Source organism: Sesamum indicum, linkage group LG13, assembly GCF_000512975.1.
Source record: "Sesamum indicum cultivar Zhongzhi No. 13 linkage group LG13, S_indicum_v1.0, whole genome shotgun sequence".
NCBI classification, from domain to species: domain Eukaryota; kingdom Viridiplantae; phylum Streptophyta; class Magnoliopsida; order Lamiales; family Pedaliaceae; genus Sesamum; species Sesamum indicum.
Window position 1 is genome coordinate 4,645,917 of NC_026157.1, and position 23,662 is coordinate 4,669,578.

Here is a 23,662-nt window from a genome sequence, read left to right on the forward strand (position 1 = left end):
CTCTCTCTCTCTCTCTCTCTCTCTCTCTCTCTCTCTCTTTCATATATATATATATATATATATAACTTACTAATACATATATATATGTATAATATTTTTATTATTTTATTTATTTAATTAAACTTTTCTCAAAATACCCATTACGTCTTTCTTGAATTTTCTTAATTAATATAAGTTGCCCCCAAATATTATAACGAACTCCAATTTAATTCGTTCAAGTTTTATTATATTCCGGTTATGACCTATAGTTTATTTACCAATTAACTAAGTTTTATAAGAGTTTACCAATTAATCCCCTAATTATGTATTACAATCTTTGGGGCATCACAAGAGGATTTCTTAATCGGTTATTCTCATCCGAAAACCTTTTGAGGTATTTATAGAGGTAGGGTTTAGAGATCCACCAGTGATGAGCCCAAAAGATAAACCCTAAAACTTATAGCCCTAATCAACAATTAGAAAGAATCAAGGGTCACAAAAATCACTAACATATAACAAACAAATATTACAACAACAAATATTAACAGATATAATAATAAAAAAATATTAACAAATATTCAGAAAAGATAATATTAAAATAGTAAATAAAGAACAAGAATAGAAAAGAGATAAAAAAAGCTTAAGGAACCAGATCTAGAGATAGAAGCCCACAGATACTAAGGCGTGCAACCTCTCACAGTTGCACAGAATCCAAATAACCACAAAGATCAGTCCACATAGATCAACTCACAACCACTTTGAATTTTCACTCAAGCATGAGTTCACAAAGAACCTTTTTAATCGAAGCAAAAGAAAAGAGAGAGAGAGAGGGAAAGAACCAGATAGAACTAGTGAAGGAAACAAGGGGAGGGTAAATGAATCAGGGTTAGGGTTCAGAAGAAGGGAATATAAATATAAGACAAATCAGATCGCATAAATCGGCTGAGTGGAGAGCGGGCTGAGCTAGTAAGTGAACCGAAGATTTGGAGTGGATTGAGCCATCCATGTGAGAGGATTGGGCAACTTTGCGCTAGGCCTACCAAATGATTGTGGACCATAATTTTCCACAAAATACAATGAGATTGTTGCATTCGTAGTAAAACTATATTATAATAATGTAATATAATCCTAAATATTTAGGAATTATTTCTATTTAGATGTAGAATAAATGCATGATTGACAAATATTTCGTTGAATTTATGATAAGATCATTTAATATTAGTTATATTATGTTTATTAATATGTATTGATGGGTGGATGTAAATGGCACATATGACATGCTACACTTATTTTTACAGAATTTGACTGTATAATATAAAAGGTAAATACCCTTTTTACCCTTACATCTTCCACATATTTTAAGTCATATGGGTGGTAATTAGATTTAAAAGGATAGAATTGGTATTTTTAGTTCGAAGTACAAATATGGATGCTTTATCTTGTTCTGGGCTTGACAAATAATTTGGCCCAATCTCAATCAATTATTGGGCCCATAATTAAGTAATGGGCTTTGCATTGAGGATGTAAACATAAAATTTGATTTGGAGATCAATTAATTGAGACCGACCAATTGTAATAAACCAGCCCTTTTAAAACAAGGTATTTATTAATTGTTAATTATATACACTTATCGTATAATAGGAATGGTAATAAGGTGAATTTTTGCCGGATCCAAGATACGACCCAATTTAAGTGTAGCAATATCATCAACCTACCCTGATCCACTTTCACCCTCTAGTTAGATGTAACATCCACTCTCCCCCATTCCAAACTTGCTCTCACCCCATTTCGACTCAAAATATGATCGATGGGTCTAACTCTTTGAACTTGATTAAGATTTTTTTATCTTTTTCAGTTAGTTAATATATCTTTTTTACAAAAAGATAAAATAATATTCACCTCCAACTCAACTCGATTGATGAAATAAAGTTACATCTCTAAATCCAAATCGAAACTCCATATTTTGGATCCCTATTTGTGCCATTCGGAATGAGCCTTCACTCTACCCACCCCATCTCTATACATTTATAATCTTATGTGAAAGAGAAAACAAAACGAAAGTGGAGTGAAGAACCCTTTTTTCAATTTAAATTTCAAGAACTACTACTGATCACACAAAGTTGATCTAAGTAACAAATTCTCATCATTTATATGCACAATTTAGAGGGAAATTCTTGAAAAGTCTAAACCAAATCACCAACCCTAACTAAAGCAAAACTCAATTAGTGCATTTCTATCTCTCCAAAAAAAAAAGAACGAAAAGAAAAGAATCTAAAAGGCTTCTAAAACAGCTCCAATAGCAAAAAACTCATAATCAACACAAGAGTTGCACTTGCACCCACCATCCATGCAACCACACTCATCCCACCTTCTTACACTACTCTTCTTTCTTTCTACCACCTCTCCAAATTCTTGAACCCTCACTGCTATCTGCACTGCTGGCGGCTTAACATCATTGTACGTGCATCCCTTTTCTGGGATCATGACGACCCATTTGTTTATCTCCAAATTTGTCGAGCCAATGATGTCGTTCCATGGGATCTCAGCTCTAGCCACTAGTTTTGAGCCGTTTATGAAGGGTGTGGATCTTCTGAGGCGGAGCTCAAAGAGAATGGTGCCTTGTTTGAGACATTTGATGGAGTCTTGAGTGCCTGAGCAGTCCAAGGAAAAGGTTTGATCCCAGGTGATGGAGTCTGATTTTGATGAGGTGTGTTGGCTGTCTAATCTTACTCTCTTATTGCCTCCTGCTGACAGATAGAATCTAACAAATAAGTCTCCTGATGACTTCTTGAGGTTGATGTTTCTAGCCCTTATTATTCTTAGCTCAAAGCTGAGAGAACAATGATCCATCTAAGGAGAATTAAGTGTCGTATGTTGTGTGTTGTGTGTGTAAGAGAGAGAGAGAGAGATTTGATGAAGGAAAGTAATAGATGGTTGGATATTTATAGTTGCACTTAAAATTGAGAAGTGGAGGGGAAGGTGGTTTTGCATAATGGAGGAAGCTTCACCAGTCCAAGTACTTATCCACTAATTGGGAGATTTGGAATACTAATCACTGGCTAAAATGGATTTAGATCTAAACACAATCTAATAATATTAAATAGTATGATAGCTTTATGAGTGGAGAGGAGATGAAGTGAATCCTTGTATGCTTTTGTTGACAGATTCTCTTCAATTTAATACTATAAACTCTTGGAGTGCATCAAAGGTTCCATGTCTTAGTGACCCTTTTCACAAGAGTTGAGCTAAATACTGTTTGCCTCCAAATCCCTGCTCTTCATGCTTTTTCTTAAATACAAGTAATGAGATTATAAAAGAATGTGAATTATTTACTTGTGGTATAATATAGTTTTTCACTACCAACATAACACATAATTCACATCTTTTTTATGCTTACACGGATAAATTACAATAACCTCCTATGAGATTTGGTAAATTTTTTAGAAGGTCGTTGTAACTATAGAGCCGAGAGAAATTTTAGTGAAGTTATGATGATAAAACTCATCAATTCAATGACAATTCAAACAATTCACTCTTTTTGAGAACTTCCATCAGCTTAAATTCATTGATGTGTAATTAGAAGGTGTTTCAGTAAACTTATAATTTCTTTAAAACATCTTTTAACATATTTGTAAGCTCACAGGTCCATGAAAATCGTTTGGTGAAATTTTTATTAAAGCTTATAAAATCCTAAAATAAGATGCTTTTTCAAGTTATACTCTTTAAAAAAAAGTTAACACCACCCAACTTTTTCTCAAAACATCTTATAAACTCTTAAATCTTAATATTCAATAAACAAAACACACTTAAAATTTTATTAGTTTTCTACTTTTATCCTTCATATAATTGATGTATATTTTCCCCCCCAAAAGCAAAATTATTTATTTATATAATTTTAAATTCTAGTAGTTAATGGTTTTTTCTTTCATTATTATAGTATGAAAAATTCATCATGCCACACTCTAACATCTTAGACCTTATTCACTCAAATATTTCAAGAACTTACCGTTAAAATTAGATTAAACCTTTTTAAACTCTTAAAACATCTTATAAGATGTACGATATTTATAAAAAAAATTAGATTAAACCTTTTTAAGCTCTTAAAACATCTTATAAGAAGTACAATATTTATAAAATGTTTCAAATAAGCTTCACCAGACACCATCTTAAATTGCAACAACTTTTTCCTGTCCGAACAACAGAACTGAAAGAAATGGAGTAAAAGACCAATTTCCCATTAAAGTTGCAACTTGAAACAACGAGTGAAGAAAACAATAGAACATATATAGGTCTAACTACCTATTAGCCGAACCAATCATAAGACAAAGGTAGCAGATTAACATATGATGTAAGACTGACCCTCACTAACTCGGGTAACAGCTAACAAGCAGTGGTGTACAAGTAGCATATGAAATGCTACTGTCCAAATAGTTGTCTCAGTTCATCAAACAAAAACAAATGCAAGAAAATCTCCATGAGATACGCATTACACCAAATGAGATCCAGCTTTGGATACCGCAAATATAATAAATTTACACAGACCCTGAAGCTCAAGCAGGTGGACGACCAAGATGGGATGAACATATCTAGGATACACATCTTTCATCAATTTCAGAGAAAAAAGAGATATCAGCATCAGCGCATGCCCGAGAAGCAAGATACAAAAGGGAAATTCATTACAAAAAAATATGTTGTAATTAACTATGGAGGAATAAAGATTCAAGGCCTATTACGCACGTACAATTGGAAATAAGAAGTTTTAAATTACTATACAGGGTTTAGCTGCGAAGTAGGCCTCTTTATTAGTTGAGGCAGCCTAATAGAAATAATCGATTATCAAATATTACAACAGAAGACAGATAAATTATTGGTGAACAGCTGCGACTTTTTACACTGTTTCTGTATTCTAGGATTTCTGCAGTTCCTACCCCATCCACCAACTGAACCGCAAAATGGGGAAAAGAAAAATATATATATATATTTCGTGCTCTAGTTTTGTTTCTTTATTTGGATTAACAACAATAATTGTATATTCTCCATTTTGGCTCCTCAGTCATTTGAGAGGTGTTGGCACTTCACGCAGATACTTCCCCCCACTATCATTATCTAAGTGGTTATGGCGTCAAATTGCAAGTAAAAGGACATGAAGTAGCATCTTAACTCACTGATCAATTGTACGGAGCTCCCATTTACCCTCACCGTCGATTAACCGTAGCTCCACTGAGTGGAATGGTATCAGAGCAGGACGCTGTCAAAGCAAATACATACATTTTTAGGAGTTTCAATTATATTCCTAGTAGTAGTATATTCATATCCTATGGATAAATTTGTAAGGAAGTGAATGAAAGAAGCAGACAACGGCAAGATCTAAGAATGGTTAAATGCAGACAAGAAGAAATGCAAGACAATCAAACATGTACCTGAGAGGATGTCATAACCGTGATCCCTAAGTCACTTGCAATCCTGTAAAGGTGCTCTTCGACATCAACGCTTGTAGCACTGTGTTTCAAACACCAAAGGAGGCAATTAGTGCCATGAAATCAATTTGATTTATCTCCAAGGAAAAGAGGAAAGAAGATAAACGGATCCATTTACTTGGTGCACTCATCAAGGATTCCAAACTGGGGCTTGTGAAAGAATAGTCGTGCCTGGTAGAACAGAAAATAATAATGTCAAGGATCGGCATACTTCCTGGAAATACATTATCAAACAAGCACAAAAAACGTGCCACTTTTTTAAGTGAACTCACCATGCCTAAACGCTGTTGTTCCCCTAGAGATAAAATGTCTTCCCAGTTCTGGCAAGTATCCCATCCACCTTCTCTTTCCAACAAATACAGTAATTTAACATTCTCCAGAATAGTTTTCAGGTGTTCATCCAAAATGATTTTGGCACTAATGGATTCTTGACCTGACTCAGAAAATGTGCCAAATCAGTTTCATGGTAAATATCCTGTGATTTGCTTATGCAATCATTTGCTCGATTGTCAGACAGCTGAAATATAAGAAAAATTGTACAACCTTGTCCTTACACAGCTGAACAGTCACTAAAAAATTCATTCAAAGATAAATCCAAACATACAAAGACTTTCTATTGTTTTTATTGAAGTATGATTTTATATTTCATTAAGGGATCTATATAATGAACTCAAGTGGGTCTCTTTTTCATTGGAGGGATTGACAACAGAGAGAGAAGATCTATAATGCCATATGTAATCTGTGAAAAACATATGAATTTAATTATCTCAGAATGTGGGAGAAAAAGAAACACTAAAGAACAGATTTGGCAACTAATCATTCAATTTCACTTCAGTGCTCGTATATCTTAATCCAGGCAGCTTGATTGGCGAATAGAGTAGACTATCAACACCACAACCCATCACTCAAGCTTCTCAAATGCAGAATAGAAGGTTCAAAATCAACAGGAGAATGTACATTTTGTTTAAGCGACTATGTATGACCCATACAAGTTGAAGGCATTGACGTGAATCTCTGATTTTATGACATTAGTATGAAAACTAGAAACAATAGCTTCAGCAAGTGCATTTACCTTCTTCAATCAAATGTAACACTCTTTTCTCTGCTTCATCACAAGACAGAGGATATATTATTTGGTCTCTGAGGGTTCCCAAGCAAGTATATGGTCGCTGAGGCACATAAAAGAGATGACATGCAGATCCAGAGTCGATTTGATGGTGTGGTCTAATGAGTCTTCCACTGACCACAGGCCAAAGGCCTCGAAGTACTCTGAAAATGGAACTCTTCCCACTTCCATTTGGACCTTGAAATAGAAATATTGTCAAAAGGAAAACAAGTAAAACTATGGAAACCACCAAGTTGCTGTTGCAAAAAAATTCAATTAAGATAATCTACTAACCAGTAACAAGCAAGCTTTTCCCTTGAACAATATCACATGTTAACCGTCTAGCCAACAGTTTCTGGGTGGGTGTAATAATATCCACATTGGAGAAAGAAATAATATCATCTGAGAGAGATTGTGTTTGAGTAGATTGTAAAGAAGAGTCATCATGGTGTCCTGCACAAATACAACCTTGTCAGCCTGAACAGACATTCCAGCAAGCTTTACTGAAAGCCACAGATAAAGCCAGGTTATTTGGTAGTTATTATGAAGCTGGGCAAAAGTCCAGAAGCACCTAAATCAGTGATTTGGTATAAAAACAAGCATAACTCAGCCCAACAACGCAGCGTCTCCTATAAGTCTTCAGATCCAATAAGTTATCAATTTGTCAAGCATAAAGCTAACCACAATAACATAGAGCCCTCTTTAGAGAACTGTGGTACATCTCCTGATCTTTCTCCACAACATGCACATTACCACAAGGCTTTTTTAGGAAATATAAATGCCTTTGACCCCAGGACTATAAAAATTTTGTTTTAGTTCCACAAAGTGCAGAAAAGATAAACTAAAAATGTGTCAAAAGTAAAGCACTCCACTTCTTTAAAGCCATGGATTCTCACCAGATCTGGAGCAACAAGATTATCAATCAACTTTCGTTATTTCTGTTCTGCATTTTAGGTTAGCTTCCACACATCACAAAGTAAACTTATCAATGTTAGCAAGGAAGTCAGAGAAAGTAAAAATGCCAAGCTCCTCTTGCTCTGATAGTTTAACTACTCTACTGTATCAGTGTGGTGACACAGCTGATAAATCCTACATAGATTGAACTCTGTCAATCTAAGCTCAAATTTACTGTTGATCATCCGTAGCATTATACCCAGAGTTAAGCGAAGAGGCAAACTAATTTTCAGAGTCAACTTAATCCTTATTACAACCCAGTTAGAACAAGATCACAGATATTCACCAATTAACCAATAATGACTATGCCATATGCTTGTCAAAAGTAATCGGAGTTCAGCTTGAAATAAAGATAACATCTATAGCTACATCTTGTACAAATCAAGTCCAGCTTCTTAAGATACAGCTAAAACTTGTACAAGTGAAGTCCATCCTCTTGAGATATAGTTAAATCTTGTAGAAGTACAGCCAATTATTAATCAAACAGAAATTACTTCACATCATGCCAACACGAAAACAGCAAATCTCCCTCAAGATTTCTTGGAGTAATGGATACTCCATTAGGCAGATACTTTTGATACATCACAAGATTGATAACCTATAAATATCTACATCAAAAACCAAACCACTCATCATATTAAAATGAAAAAACAGTTCAAAAGGAAGCAGAAAAAGACAATACACACCATGTTGAGCAGCATCGAGAAGCTCTTCAAGTTCGAAAATTCTGTTGATACCACCAGAAAGCTCAAGGAATTTTCTATGTAGCTCAAGAATATCACCAAAAGCCAAAAAGCTTTGAGATACAACAGATGCCAAGTACCGCAATGCATGAGCCAGTTCACCTGAAATATAATTTAGTACAAAACTGAAAATTTAAACAAAAGAGAACAACAAAACTTATAGACTGCATTTAGCAAGATTTGAATTACAGAAAGCGTTTGGTTAAAGGATTCAAAAGACTCCATATTACATGGATAAATGCACGAGGTCCCCAAAATTCACTGTAACAAGAATGTCCAAACAAAATCAATGGATTTGTTATTATGAATTCGAAATTCTTGGCTTCCAATCCATTAATGCAAACTATGAGATAATGGAAATGTCAGGAAACTTCCTTCACCTTGAGTTGAAGTCAGGGCCCTGTCACCTTCGTGCTCCATTGCATACAACAAGCTCAATCCCCAGGTTACATTATGGGGAAGTTGCTTTGTTATGAAATCGTCTATTATACCAAAGAGCCATTTCTTCTTAAGAAGCAACATCGAATGATTACAGAGTGCTCTAAACCTGGATTCAATCATCTGCAGGTAGAAGGTGGATTAATTAAAAGAAGACTGGAAATGCAAGACAAGGCAACTGAAGACAGCAACAAGTGTCAAAAAATTAGTAATACAATACGGTGACTATCAGTAGCAATTAAATCTATCTCGTCTATCAGAACCAAGGTACTTACAATAAACAAATCATGTTCTGTTACTCAATTTGAATAAATCCTGTCAACCCACTGACAGAGACTTCCTATGAAATCTAGATTAAAGCAGGGCATTTCTCTCAAAATAAGATCAGTGAGTTTCATTCAAGATTATACAATGAAAGAAGTAAATTTGTCTTTTTCTCCAGAGAAACCAACAAAAAGGAAAGCTGGTACAGGAAGTCTGATTTTCTTGAATTAGAAATACGAAGACTAGTACCTCTTTCTCTCTAGCACCACCGCCAAAAAAAGCAACAGATTCTGCATGCGCCCGCAATCTCTCATGCATGTACCTAATAAACGAAGTATTGAATAAGGTTGGTGTCTGAAAGTACATCTTTGCAAGTGAAAAACACCTAAATGCAAAATGACCTAAAAGTTCCCTCCAGTTGCTGCTCACGACTTGTCAGGTCACCAAAGTCTGGAGTAACAACCCGTAGAAAACCCAAGCCTAGTAACATGTACGCATACAGAATTGCAACTCCCCTTCGACCAGTTAACAGCTTCATTCTCCAGGTGAACCTGAAAACCAGAGGCATGTCCTTATATATTACATATGTAATAATCAACCATATAAGCAATTAGTACATACTTACCATAGAATATCAACAGTAGGTTTTACCATTCCAGTGACCAATCCAGACAAATCGGTAGTTAACTTCTCCAAGTCTTGAGTCAATCTCTGATCCGCATCAACACTTACCCGGGACATATGAAAAACCTACAATATGCATATTCTATTACATTTGGCAAGTAACAAGCTTGGTAGCTCAAAATTTAAATCATAAGACACCCCATTCATCAGTGATGCTGGACCTGAGGCGAAAGGGACGAGACACAGCTGCTTCAATTGGTTCTATGTCTAACAAACCTTCTTCAGGCTTAAATCTCGTAAAATAGATCAGAATTTCAATAATCTGTATTCTTTACTTCTTTCTGTATTAGACATAGACTCTGATTTTCCCACTTTTGATATTTATAGAGAAACATTGAAGAGGTTATCAATAGTAGATAACGCCAAAGATCAATGTGATTTTCATCCGGAAAATGTGTCAGCTAGCCTGAATGGAAGTAGCTGCAACTACAACTTGGAGCAGCTGATGTACAAATTGTGCCAAATTGGAACTATGATTGAACATCTCTAACTTGGTTATGGTTCAAATATCATACACCCTCCTCAAATACTATATAATTCATCATTGGGTAGCATCAAAATGTTTTTCAAACTCATGAAGAAATTCAATACCTTATAATATGCATTTTTTCGTAAGTAATTTTTAAGCAAGTGTTTGGTAAGACGAATTCTCCATCCAAGTGCAAGCAAAGCTGTCAGGTTCCTGGATACAAGGTAGGCCGACATAATATCAGCAAATGATACTCAAATGAATTAAAAGGCTCCAGCATCAAATATGACAACACACTCAAGAATTATCTGAAGCTCCAGAGAGAAGCCAACTCAGACGGGGAAAAAAGGAGAAAGTTTCATATTCTTCTTATACATGATATAAAATGCCATCAAGCACAACTGCAAATGCTGCATACAAATTGATACCAAAAATAACTGATAATTGGCAATAAAATCAAAACTGAAAAGGCGAAACATCTCCAGCTCTGCTTCTATAGCAACATTGATGTTGCATCCATGTTGGTTGAGAAGGATTTTCCAAAATAAACCTTCTCCCCTCTTGGCTAACTAAAATTTGGGCTCTGGTAAGTTTGTACAACACAAGTCCCACCATCCTGTTTTCAGTCCGCAGAATCCAATACCTACTTATGCTCAGTAAAGCCACTCATAAATGTCACAGAATTAGATGCTACCAATTATGTAGCTCAGAACTCAGTTGTGATGTTAACAAATCTAATCACATGAACCTCAAAAGCACTCACCCAGAGGATTGTGTATATTCGTGGTGAAACTTAAATTGACAAACTTAACAGATTCCAATGCATATAATCACAACTACTAAACATACCTCCATTTAAATTAGTCCACATACAGGAATCAAGAAATGCTACATGCTATGCTGAAAAGACTGAGAAGACTCAATCAACTCTTCCATGTGCTACTGGGAGGAGGAAGCAGGTAAAGAGAAAGAAAGATCAAGATAAGGAAACAATTAATCCCATACTCTATCCAGTCTCTTTTCTAGAAGCTAATAAAGAAAAATGAAGCAAAAGAATGCCAATAGACATTTCAGGTTCATGTATTGGTCATCAGACATCACTGTGTTGAAGTTTCCAAGAATGACCAAATACCAATTCCTGGGGTGTGTATGCTTAAAATGTCAGAGATAACATTAAGAAATATATGCATTCCTCAAGCATGTCAGGTTTTTTATCCCACTCCGACCCTTCTAGAAAAACCTCTGAGAATATACTAAATGGCATATTACAATCCCTTATTTTCTTCTTTTCATATAACTTGAAACATTCTATCCCAGGTATGATATTATCAATAAAAGTGAAGGTTACATAAGGCAGCATGACACATACAGTAGCAGCACAAAGAAAACAATAAGAAAATGAAGTATTGGGTTGTATTTTTTTGCAGTGAGTCTGGTGCTTAATTCAAGAAAGCTCATCCCAAATAATACATCCCAAAGGTACAATTCCGCAGAGACAACCTGGATTGGTCAAATTTATACCACAAAGAGGTTTAAAATCTGACATAGAAAAGTCCTATAACAGTATGATTGCTTTGGAGCGCAGCCATGCAATCTTGCACACAATTATCTTTCTAAATCTTCTGCAGATACTAAAAATACCTCAAAGATGGTGCAACAAAGGAGGATGCAGCACTTTGGAGAACACTGACGCCAATCAACTTAATGAAAGCAGCTTTATTTTGCTCCAGAACATACTTTACAGTTGTCCCTGAGAATATCATTACAAATACTATGCGCATGATCCCAAATGACAGCACAAGAAGAAAAGGCAATATCGACATAATAATAGAAAATACCATTCAGGGAAGCAATGCGATCAGATACCCATGTCCTGGATAACACCAGTACAGCAACTGCAAGGAGTTGGACGCCCTGCTTATCAAGCACTGTAGGCACCTAAAACAAGTAATAGGTCAGCAAGAGCTGTCAAGGATATATTGAAACACTAACCTCAGAAAAATCTTCCCTTGTTTCCAACTACAAGGAGGATTGCGCTAAGACACTGCATTCAGTCACTATGACAACGAAGCCATGCAACTGAAGGAATACATTTCAAAGAAGAGAGCACAAACAATCTATGGTGGTCCAATAAGGGAGTTGGTTAATACAACCAAGTTGAGAAACCCTAACGACCAATTGGCTGGCCAAAGTCAGATAACAATTTTAGGTAACTGCATAAATTTGGATTACATGCCATGCAAGAACCAAATAACTCTTCTGTTACTCTTTTGGTATTTCTTTCTTTTATTTCCTACAACATTTGTTTACATATTTATTTGCTTTGGACTGGAACAGGGAGAGGGGCAATCCCTAAGGAAGGAAAAGATTCAGGAAGCAAATGTTGTCATGCAAATGACTGAATGATCTTGGCTTCCCTTCATTGACAAACTAGAATCTGGTCTTCTCACATGAGGTGTTAACAATTATTCAGTATTAACTTTTGAGCATCCAAACACATGTTTAAGTCAACATCCTACTATTTGCAATGTGATGCATCTCTCCGCATGCTAGCTAATGCCCCGAACATATGTGCTCTGAGAAAATAATTATGATTACCACAGCAAGTAAACAAGCATCAAATACAACAGTGATGCCTGAAAGTAGTTTGAGGGATATGCTCAAAGATAGCAATTTTTTGGTCTTGTCCACGGAATTTTTAAACAAAGCTTACAAAACAGAGATTACCCACAAACAAAGATAAAAGGCCTGGACCCTGCACAAGAAAGACTTCCAATAGTAATGACACTTACTAGTATCTTAAACATGGAAGCTACTCGTAAAGGTAATATCCTTGGAACACTTTGCAGCTGGGGAAAGACAGGCGATGATTGGTCATCTGCTCCAGTAAGGGATGCGGCTATCAACCTTGAGGAATGTGACCTAGAGGCTGAAAATGCTGGTTCCTGACAACGATTATCCCCAAGTTCGTTCAATTAACATGGATGCATCTAAACAACAATTTTAACAGAAATTAGAAGAACATGAGAATTGGACCTTCTTCGTATTAGCAAATGCACGTTGGACCATCATGGCATCACTTTGGCGCTCTGTTTCAGAACTCCTTTTCTTAACAAACTCAGATTCAGCGAGAGCTGGGGAGTCCGCCCTACAATTGATGAGAATGTTAATAAGCAAGAGTTTTCCAATCCTCTTAACAGAGAAATTGGAAGCAGATGCTGATTTGAAGGTCCTACCTTTTATAATGAACAGTCCAGCCTCCTTCACCATCCAAGGATAGGACCATGTCATGAAATGCAACTAATGCAGGACGATGGGAAATTGTGATGCATGAGGTTCCCATAGCTCGAACTTTAGCACAAAAACGTTCCTCCATATCAGTTGTTACAGCACTTGTGCATTCGTCCAGAATAGCAAATTTAGGTTTATGGTAAAAGAGACGAGCCATTCCCAACCTTTGTTGCTCCCCTAGTGACAATTCATCACCCCAGTTCACCTCCTTCTGAGATGGGTACCGTTCCAGAAGATACTCTAGATCCACCTAAGATACCAAAAAAGAAGAATCAATCAAACTGCACGATTGTAAAAGATAACTGAACAGACAGTTAATAAGAATCTCACATTTTTCAACAGCTCAGCCATTTCACTTTCAGTAAGGGGTTCGACCTCCTGATCTGCTGTGAGAGGATAGATTAACTGGTCACGTAGAGTTCCAACTGCTGTATATGGTCGTTGGGGCACATAAAAGATCTCGTTGTTTAGATCAGAACCAATTCCAGGTTTCACTATATGACCGGACACCAATGGCCAAAGCCCACCCAAAACCCGAAAGAGAGAGCTTTTTCCACTTCCATTTGGACCTTAAGATGGATCAATCAGTGGTGTTATAATTTCAACTATGAGACTATTCCAGAAAAATGTGCAACATCTACTTATCTGATGCTAATTACAAACAATAGCAATTACACTCATAGATGATAAAAGGTATCAAAGCAAGAAGTGCCAACCAGCAGCACCCAATACATCAACAGATTTAGGAAATAAAATTCACGGCTTCAAAGACTAGCACACACTACAGTGAAACTTCTAGTATTTATGCATATCTCTCTCCTAAAGCCAGGAAGTACAGTCAAATGCACAAGCATAGCACAGTTAGATACAAAAATTGCAGTGAGGAATTTCAGGAGTACTAAAGATATCACTGGTCAGAAACCAGCACATGAAAGAAAAGACGTGCATGTTTGTATCATCTACCAAACATATTTTGCTTTCGTTTACAAACTGAACTATACTTGTATAACTATACTTCACAAATAAGCGACTTAGAATTAAACAGTACCTGTTATCAAAAGATTAGAACCTGATTCCACCTTTAGGGTCAAATCCTCAACCAACACATTACCAGTTGGGGTAACAACCTGCAAGATCCAATGTGCTTTAAGGATCAGGGGAAAGAAGAGAAGAATAAGATAAATGAAATACCAGCATTCCTTGCTACCTTGACACCATCAAACTCAATGTAATTTGCCTCGCTCACATAGTTCCTACTCCCATCAGCCTGTTGGGAAGTTGCATCTCTTACAGCAAGCTCTCTAGATATACCCATGAGCTCATGGATACGATCTGCATAGCCACTGCAATCAAAACAATGGATTATCTACACAAGCATATGGAAGAAAATCACTAGTTACCTAAATATCAATATAGATAAATAATACCTGAAGCTAATAAATTCTTTTTGTCCAAAAAAAGCTAAACATAACATTAAGTACTAACAATGAATATTCACATGGTGTTGGTAAATGCCCATTCGGGGCCATTGACTACACTGAGAAGAACTATAAGTAACTACAGAATTTCCATATGATTTTGTGTCAAATATCTTTAGCATAGAGTATATAAAATGGAACAGTTTCCCCGCCAGAAACTGGCCTTAAATGTTTCTCAATATGATCCACCATCAAGTAATATCAGAAATTGAGATGTCATCAATTTTGAATTGTGTCAACACCTGTCATACATACTTATTATGGAATAGAAAATGAAAACAAAAGAACACACCGCTGACCAGAACTAAGTTTCCAGAACTTCAAAATATAGAACACCTGCTCAGAAATATATGAGCACACGACTGATTTGGACTTAAGATCCCTTCCTTTATGTATACAAGATAAGCACTCTTATGCAAATTAAAACCTGTTTAGTTAGTATTCTAAAAAGGCAATTTGGAAAATATCCACAAATCAAACCAGTCAAATAAGACAACAGTGTATACAAGATAAGCACTCTTACATGAACTAATACCTGTTTAGTTAGTAATCTAAAAAGGCAATTTGGAAAATATCTACAAATCAAACTAGTCAAATAAGACAACAGTGCACTAAAAGCAAGAATAGAAGAGCCCGGCCTAAATGTGGTGGAGCCAACCTTACAGGAATGTGATGCTTCCACTAATTCTCAGGGGCTCTTCCCACAGAAAAGTTCAATATGAAGATTTACGAGTAAGAACAAGGTCAAAAACTCAAAGTGAATGTTCAGAGTAGCAATCCGGATTCAGGGTAATTAAGATAATCTACTCCATGCACCATAAGCAGGAGGAAAAGAAAAGGTTGATTTCCCATGAGTTTATTCAGTAGAAGGCAGAATTAAGCACCTGAAGCTTTGGGGAATCAACAACTACAATAATTCTCACATTGAAACATAATAGAAAGATATGTGTATTGTGTTCTACAAACAGTTGAACAAGCAATACCTGAGACGATTCAGCCGTCTTGAACTTATAGAAAGAGTTCCCAGGGATTGGAACAATGAAATTATAACACTTGTGTGATATCTTAAATTGCTTAACATCTCTGCACGTCCTAAGGTAGAAGAATCAGGTCTTAAATTTCCAGAGAAAAAGGGCTCAATAATCAGGATAACGGCAACAGTAGCACCAAGATACTTAAGTAAGAAGTCCTGAATCATGCCAAACCACCAATGATCATGAATAACACGCTTCATATGCCGCACAAGAGTCTCAAACTTCTTCTGAATGTGAAACTGCTCTCTATTTTCTCCACCATAGAGTGCTATGCTTTCCGCATGGGTCCTTAACCGTGAATGCAATTGCCTATATTCCCCTTCCAGCTGCTGTTCTTTGGACATAAGTTTCCCAAATGCTGGTGAGAAATTTCTAATTGTGGCCCCTGCCCCCAACACGTATGCCTAAATTAACCATATACAGAAAGATAAAAATATCTTAATACAATAATGATAATTAATCGAGACCAACAAAGTGATTAGTATATCAATGACAAGCTAGTGCATAGATGCAAGTTCAAAAGCTGCTACCAGGATCCAGAATATGTATTTTGGGCTGGCATATGAACATAGGCGCCAAGTATAGAGCAGCCCATCAGTGAGAGCAATTAGATCCTCTTGCACAAGGTCACTCAATTCTGAACAGAACCTTGGTATATCACTGGCAATTCGCTGCTCGGGATTGCTTATCCGACCATCAACATGGGACATCTTGTAGTACACCATATTCTGAACGCAAATAATAGAACATATTAACAATTAACAACTTGAAAGAGAGGTTCCTCCATTATGCAGTTCACATAGACCTGTGTATCAAGACCACAATTGCTTGAGAGATGTTTTACTCGATCAGATGCATGGGAAAAATTTGCGCTCTCTTTATGCATTATGCTTTCACTTAACAAGTAAATGTTAATTATGTCTAAGTATAATGTGATCAAATGATTAAAGTGAATGAAAAAGCTTGAGGAGCAGAGACAATTACCTACCTGTGCCATTAGTGTATTTGACTAGTGAATTCATATATATGACCTCTATGAGTAGAAAATTGTATGCATGAGAACACTGAAAAATGTGACTGATGTGTTACGTGGTTGAAGCACCACAATTAGGTACTTCAGCTAGCTCAAGAGTAATAGTAGATATAACTGGAGTATCCAATATAATAGATAGTTCAGTTAAAAAGCTTTTCCTAACATCGAGATAGTTGAAAAATAGAAAATAAATTAATTCAACAACATGATGGTTTTAAAATGAATGACATTTGATCAAATTATACTGTCATGATTTTAATAATTTCCAAAAGATCTCAACCATTGTTAGATAGTCATAACATTAATCTAGCTCATAAGTCATAAAGAAGTTTCACAAGTACACTTCAAGCATTTATTTCACAAAAGAAAACCACAATAACATTAAATGCAAAACAGAGCAAGCATGTAAATGAATACAGTACAACCTCCGACAAAATCTTTGTGTACATCCAAACTTCAGAAAGAAGCTCTATTATCTAATCAATTTCCAGAGCAGGCAGTCTTGCAGAAATTTTCACAAATGACATTTTTATGTCTTCTTCCATATTAATGTTTTCAACTTTTCTATCATGACTTTTTCTGGAGATGCATATCTCGATTTTGAATATTTTACATTTTCAGAGGATTTCCAATATTATCTTGCTTTGTGATCCAGTACCGCATCTTAAGCCAAAGAGACTTTCTAAATGAATCTTCAACTCATGACCTTTGGCAATCCACGTCTGATGATCTAACAATCCCCATACCAAATACCATGTTCAATTGACAAAGGTACGGCACAACTGCACGATCACCTCAAACTAACAGAATAACCAAATTCTTGTTGTTGAATAACATTTACATAAGCAAAATAACTTTCCAATGCTTGTTATTGTCTAGATTTGTTCGCTTGTGAAATAACATAAACCAATGTTAATGTAATATAAGCAACAAGTAAAACCAAAGACATTATCCATCTATCGTGTCAGCATCAGCAGTATCAACAATTACCTGAAAATATTGCGCATGTGTAAGCTTCGTCAAAATTTTTCGGAACCGTAAACTCAAGGCCCCTGTTACATACTTAGAGGTGGAATTCAATGTTGATAGGAGAAAACACAGCAAAATATTTTCAATGATAAGACGAAGAAATGCTGGTACACGACGGAGGAAAGCGGCACGAAAAAGGAAACCCTGGACTTTAGCTAATCTGTTGCTTACAGCAGTTCGAGATACCTGCAATGGCAGGGAGGAAGCACTAAATCAAATATACTGCTGCTTCAGCATACAAACCACAGAAGTTGAGTTGTTTAGGATGTTACATGCACAAGCACAGTTTAAGGAAAGGTCAAAGAGCAATCCCCACAAACAAAAAGGCTTATTCAATCAATGACGTTCAAAAGTATCAAAAGAAAATTGAGTGATATTAAATCCAGAGAGCAAAAAGAAATATCCAGTTATTAAAAAGAACTAAAACAAAGAAAAGTTTGACACTTTGACCAGTAACCATAGAAGCATTGGCTATGGAGAAGATGATAACCAGATACTAAACCCTATATATCAAACAGCCGTTCTTGAATGGAATACTTTACCGCTATAGCCACCAAAGATAAAATATCCATTGCACCCATCCTCCCCATCCGAGATAACAAAATAGCAGCCAAAACCTGGAGAGACCTCAAATTTCCTCTTTTTTGCCTACTCTTCTTTACATTCTTATCATTTCCAATTAACTGGTCTGGTTCATCTTTGTTGTCCTGGACTCCATTAGAATGGCCAAAAGAATTGCGCCTTCTATTGATATTTCGTGACTGAATATATGCAGCAGTAGCAGTTCCACCAACAACAGCAATACTAGTGGCAAGAATTAGAGCTTTCCTGCAAGAAATTTTTTAAAAATAAAAGTAAGATTGTAAATCATAATAATCAAGGTCTAAGTGCATAACGATAGCCAATGACAAGAAGGAAACAACTGAGGCCAAAAAACCCCAGAAGTGTAAAACCCAAACTCTAAGGGAAAGGAAAAAGCAAGTAAGAATGGGAAGAAAGTAAAACTCACTGTTACATATACTTAGACATGCCTCTTCTATTAGACAAGTTCATCACGCGACTGTATATAGCAGCATAGCCTTGTTTATTCATCGTTTTCCACAGTGTCTATCTTTGTCATTCTTTTGAAACATTTAGTGTATTTTATTTCCTTATGGTCTTGGCAGACGGACAATGAAAGGCTTCTGGTTGTACCCTCAGAGATATGCTATTGTTAAAAGTACACCGAAAAAAGTAGTAAAACAATCAAAATGTGTTTTTAATTTCTCATTGAGAAATGTTAGACTCATGGAACTCTTCGCAGAGAACATTCACTGCGTACTTGTTATCATCCTTAAAAATTGATATGCAACCATCAGTTTTTGAATACTATAGACACAGGAATAAGATGATCAAGACTTTGAGGTTGAGAAATATCATCCAGTTTCCTCATGTAATATATGACTGATAATCAAAGAACGATTATGTGTATGTGTCTGTGGTTGGGGGATTTACAAGATACAAAAAAATGCCAGGGGAAGATATTCATAGTAAGAAGAAATGGTGAGGATGATTCACCTTCTTGAGGCCAAAAGTCCTCGACCACGTTCAGTCAACTGCAGAAGCTGAAGAGAAGGCATCTTTGGAGGCAACCTCCAGTGGACAACAAATTTCAGTGGCTAAGGACGCTGCCTTCTTGAGATAATGATTATTTCATATTTAGTGCCTGGAGTATTCAACAGAAGCATGAATATTAGAGATATAAATTATATAAACAGACACTACCATGCAGGAAATAAAATCAGAATCCTCTTCTAATTTGTGTCAAAATAACATTTAAATTCTACACTTATACCAAGTATGCAATACATCCTTCTTTATTTCTACATATACCTAGGGCGCTAAACAAAAAATAAGAATTTGAACCACTCTTGTATACTTCCCCAACTATGCTCCGTAACAGAAGAAGGATGCTGATATTTATTATGGTCTGGACATCAGATGGTACTACTTATAATATGGCTAACCCTAAAGCAAAGCCCGCTAACCATGGCTATTAATTCCCAAACCACCTGAAGCTAGGACAGCCCGTACCTAATCCGACCATCATAATGATTACGTATATGCATGTTTATATTTCTCTTCCTTCTAGATTCTATCCTATAACAATTCATGTTTCTTCAAAGATAATGAATTAAGGAACTGTTGTTCGAGGTATACTTAGGCAGACATAAAGACAAAGCTGTGTGAAAATCCCAATTATACCATCCATAATACTAAAGCTAAATGCCAACTGCCTGGAGTTACCTAAACATGTTCGGACAGAGCAAACAGTTAGAAGACCAAGTTCCAGTGCTGCTCTCGGCTCTATATTCAGGAAAAAGCCTCATAAGTGACCAGAGGCAAAATATTGATTTCAGAGCAACGAGAGCATCTAGTGCACCATACAATTGTTTATCGTGTTTTAAAATAAATGGATTTGATACATGGTGCGAGTAATAAATTAAGAGATACACAAAGTAGTGTAGGCCAAGCACATACATCGATACTTTGTATATACAGAGAAAATATCTCACAAAATGATTAAGTGATTATCAGAACATCAACAGAACAGGCACAGCATACAATTCTTCTGATCTTTTTGGCCACTTCCTGTTCCTTGTTAATTTCCATGATCTTTTCCAATGAACCTAACTCTCACCTTCCAGTGGACAGAAATAGCACAACAGTTCTCTTCAACCTAAGCTGCTGATGCAGGCTTCTGATCTAGTGATTTGGTATATTATTCCTTCACAAACCAGCATCACAGACATGAGCTCTGCATCTGGGTTGTAAAGGAATATGATTAACTTATTCTTTCAGATATTAAGGAGTAGATACATGAATATGCTTGTGAGCAACGTAAAAGTTCTAAAACTGAATGTACAAGAAGAATACTAAGCTATTATGCACAAAATACTAAATAGTTTATGTGTCTCAAACATTAAAAAAGACCAATCAACTTAAAGGCATTTAATTATATCACAAGGAGTGGTCATACACCGTAATAAAAGAAATAGAGATACTCCAGAAACATCTTATCCTATAGCATGACATGTTAACCAACATTTGGCCCTGGAGGTCATTACCTGCCTCCCCTCTAGGGTAGAGGTCGGTTAGCCTCTTGATGTCAAATTACAGAGATGTCCCTTTCAACCTTTCACAAGCTCAGTGTTGAATCCATCAAAATGAGCTCAGGTAATCAAACTCGAATCCCAGACAAATTTTCAAAATAAACCCAAATGGAACTATTTATGCTTATATTCTTCCAAATCTTTATACTCAAAATCAACTGTTTTAAATTTATGTTCTTCTAATAAGTACGATTAGCAAGAACTGGCACATAGTAGAATGTCTCCACCTAAATGCCATAAGTACGAAACTATGAATCAAAAATCTGGTGCACCTACCAGCACAAAACGTACATCATAATGACAAACGGCAATATATTCTGGGGCCATCTGCAGAGCTTTCTATAGCAAAGGTCATCATGTATCCAAATATAGCAATCACAAACGTACATCATAATGACAATAATTCAAAATTGGGAGGAGAACCTTCACGCTCCACAAACCGAAACCGATTTAACCATTATAGATGTGAAAGTTAGAATGTCATTCATCCCCTATGATTCTCTGCCAGCAAATCCAAATTCAATGGGAAACACCAAGCATTTGCCTCTTCTCACATTTACTAGAGCAAAACTAAATACTAGTCCTTGCACTACGAATGGGGAAACTCGCATGTTATTTACATTCATGATAACACCTTCGCATAATTCGCACTGGTCTCGTATTTCACATGTGTTGCTTGCAAAAATATGTCTCATTTAATATGTCAACTGGGTATTACAGACCACGGCAGACAAGCACCCAGTAAGGAACTATCTAAGGGTAGCTGGAAGTTTCTCTCAATCAAGCAGTGCTCACAGTCATGTGCCGGTAAACTCATCAAAATATCGGATGCTTGCGCTTCCCAGTGCTTTAAAGATACCTTTTCCGAGGATGAGCCTTAATTAAAATTCAAAATCCACATAATGTCATAGAGGCCAACTATTTCATATTTTCATAATCCCACCTACTTCAAGCTATGCCTATTTTCTAGTACCAAACCTTCTAGGAAAGATATTACCAAAGTTCAAGGATCACGAGAGCCATGTATTTACAAAGTTTCTAGTCATTCCCATCAACTTTTTGTCCATAAACATCAGGGCTTCCATGTTTATGATTCTTAATCAGAAATTGATCCACTATATTGATTTTGGATTCATTATGTAGAGAACTGAGCTTACAAGATGTACAAGAATCAGCCCACCAAGCAAAGCAAATGCTTTCGACACCGTTAGGGAATTTCCAGGATAAAGAATCAAGAGTAATTAAATACTCAATTCTAACATAACATCGGCAACATAATCATTGCTAAAAGATATTTAGGCCCTTTACGTCAAGGCGAGACGCAAGCAAGGTGTAAAAGTCAATGTTTTGTCTCTGTACACGTGTGTTCAACATATCAGTCGAAGAGTACATGATTTCAGCAAATCAAGAGCATTATGATTAAAATCCAGCAACCACAGGAACTTCACTACTTAAATTACTTAAAATCGTACACAACATTTAAAACTTTTGTCCCGAGAAAGAAGGAGGAACTCAGAAGCAACAAATAATAAACAAACTCTTTCTCTTTTCTTTTCAAGTTCGACGGATATCAAAGCAACAGAGCACTTGAATCGCAATAACAAAACTCATCACATAGAAATCAACAACAGCAAAAAAAGAAAAATTAAAAAAAAAAATCCTTCACCGCATAAACTCCAATTCCCATCATCATAAACAAAATACAGCTCTCGTCACTCACCTCAATATATACACGTATTTGAACAAAATAATCTCTAAAGTCTAAAGCTAACCTGATGAACTTGAGAAGCGAAACGACGCCACCCAGTCCAGTTCGCGGTCGAAAAACACAGCAAGTAATCACTCTATTCCACTCGAATTGAACAATCAATCAGACAACACAATCAACTGACAAAATCACAATCCCCAAGCACACTATACCCTAAAATTTTCCAGCAATTCCAATAGCTTACAGGTGTAGCAAACTGTACGAAAATGTAAGAGAGTAACCGGAACCAACAGAAAAAAGGGGTTTCCGGAGGAGGAGGGAGCGAGAGAGTGATGATTATGGTTTTTATGAGAGAGAAGGGTTTGAGTCTTTGAGAAGTTGAGGACTATCCCATTTTTATTATTTATTTTTCGTTCTAATATATTTATATTTATAAATAAATAAATATTTTCCTTTATTGGGATTTTGGTGATAATCAGGTGCATCTATCAGAATTGGGAGACCTTACTGCACGTAATCAGAGTCCCTTGGTTAGTGTGAAGATTAGATTTGAGTTTGCGACTGTGATGTTTTCTTGTGGCAAATTCCTGGGAGTTCAGCCCCCGACTTGTATGTGATTTTCCTTGAAAAGTTACGTGACTTTCCGGGGGGAACAAATACCTGTTCTCCTCTTAAAATAATACATAAATTTTGTTTCGTATTTTTTGTGCATACATAATTCTGTCATATTATTTAAAATAAAATTAAATATATAAATTTATTAAAAAATATGACCAACAAAAATGCATAAAAATTAAAAAAAAATTATAATAACTATCAAAAAA

General features: G+C 36.0%; 2 protein-coding genes across 2 annotated transcripts; both read right to left on the bottom strand.

Moving 5' to 3' along the window:
* LOC105176503 lies at positions 2,041 to 2,959 on the bottom strand. The gene has a single exon (XM_011099323.2). The coding sequence runs from the start codon at positions 2,827 to 2,829 to the stop codon at positions 2,251 to 2,253; it is 579 nt and encodes a 192-aa protein (XP_011097625.1). The 5' UTR covers positions 2,830 to 2,959; the 3' UTR covers positions 2,041 to 2,250.
* On the bottom strand, positions 4,633 to 23,237 carry LOC105176467 (ABC transporter D family member 1). Its single transcript, XM_011099280.2, has 26 exons — positions 22,903 to 23,237; positions 19,536 to 19,683; positions 18,521 to 18,806; positions 17,940 to 18,164; positions 16,447 to 16,644; positions 15,866 to 16,320; positions 14,612 to 14,747; positions 14,453 to 14,531; positions 13,735 to 13,973; positions 13,350 to 13,654; positions 13,150 to 13,261; positions 12,906 to 13,058; positions 11,952 to 12,051; positions 11,755 to 11,863; positions 10,236 to 10,326; positions 9,586 to 9,710; positions 9,362 to 9,511; positions 9,210 to 9,282; positions 8,639 to 8,819; positions 8,202 to 8,360; positions 6,856 to 7,014; positions 6,529 to 6,759; positions 5,729 to 5,889; positions 5,575 to 5,627; positions 5,400 to 5,478; positions 4,633 to 5,227 (listed from the first exon to the last, which is right to left on the bottom strand). The coding sequence occupies exons 2-26, from the start codon at positions 19,595 to 19,597 to the stop codon at positions 5,141 to 5,143; spliced, it is 4,008 nt and encodes a 1,335-aa protein (XP_011097582.1). The 5' UTR covers positions 19,598 to 19,683; positions 22,903 to 23,237; the 3' UTR covers positions 4,633 to 5,140.

Bases quoted from the DNA above. Each gene is read 5' to 3' on its own strand.
- LOC105176503 (XM_011099323.2), bottom strand. From the start codon at position 2,829: ATGGATCATTGTTCTCTCAGCTTTGAGCTAAGAATAATAAGGGCTAGA.
- LOC105176467 (XM_011099280.2), bottom strand. From the start codon at position 19,597: ATGCCTTCTCTTCAGCTTCTGCAGTTGACTGAACGTGGTCGAGGACTT. The intron at 9,283-9,361 runs GTCATTTTGCAT...TTCGTTTATTAG, and splicing joins CAACTGGAGGGAACTTTTAG to GTACATGCATGAGAGATTGC. The intron at 5,479-5,574 runs GTAAATGGATCC...TTTGAAACACAG, and splicing joins ATCCTTGATGAGTGCACCAA to TGCTACAAGCGTTGATGTCG.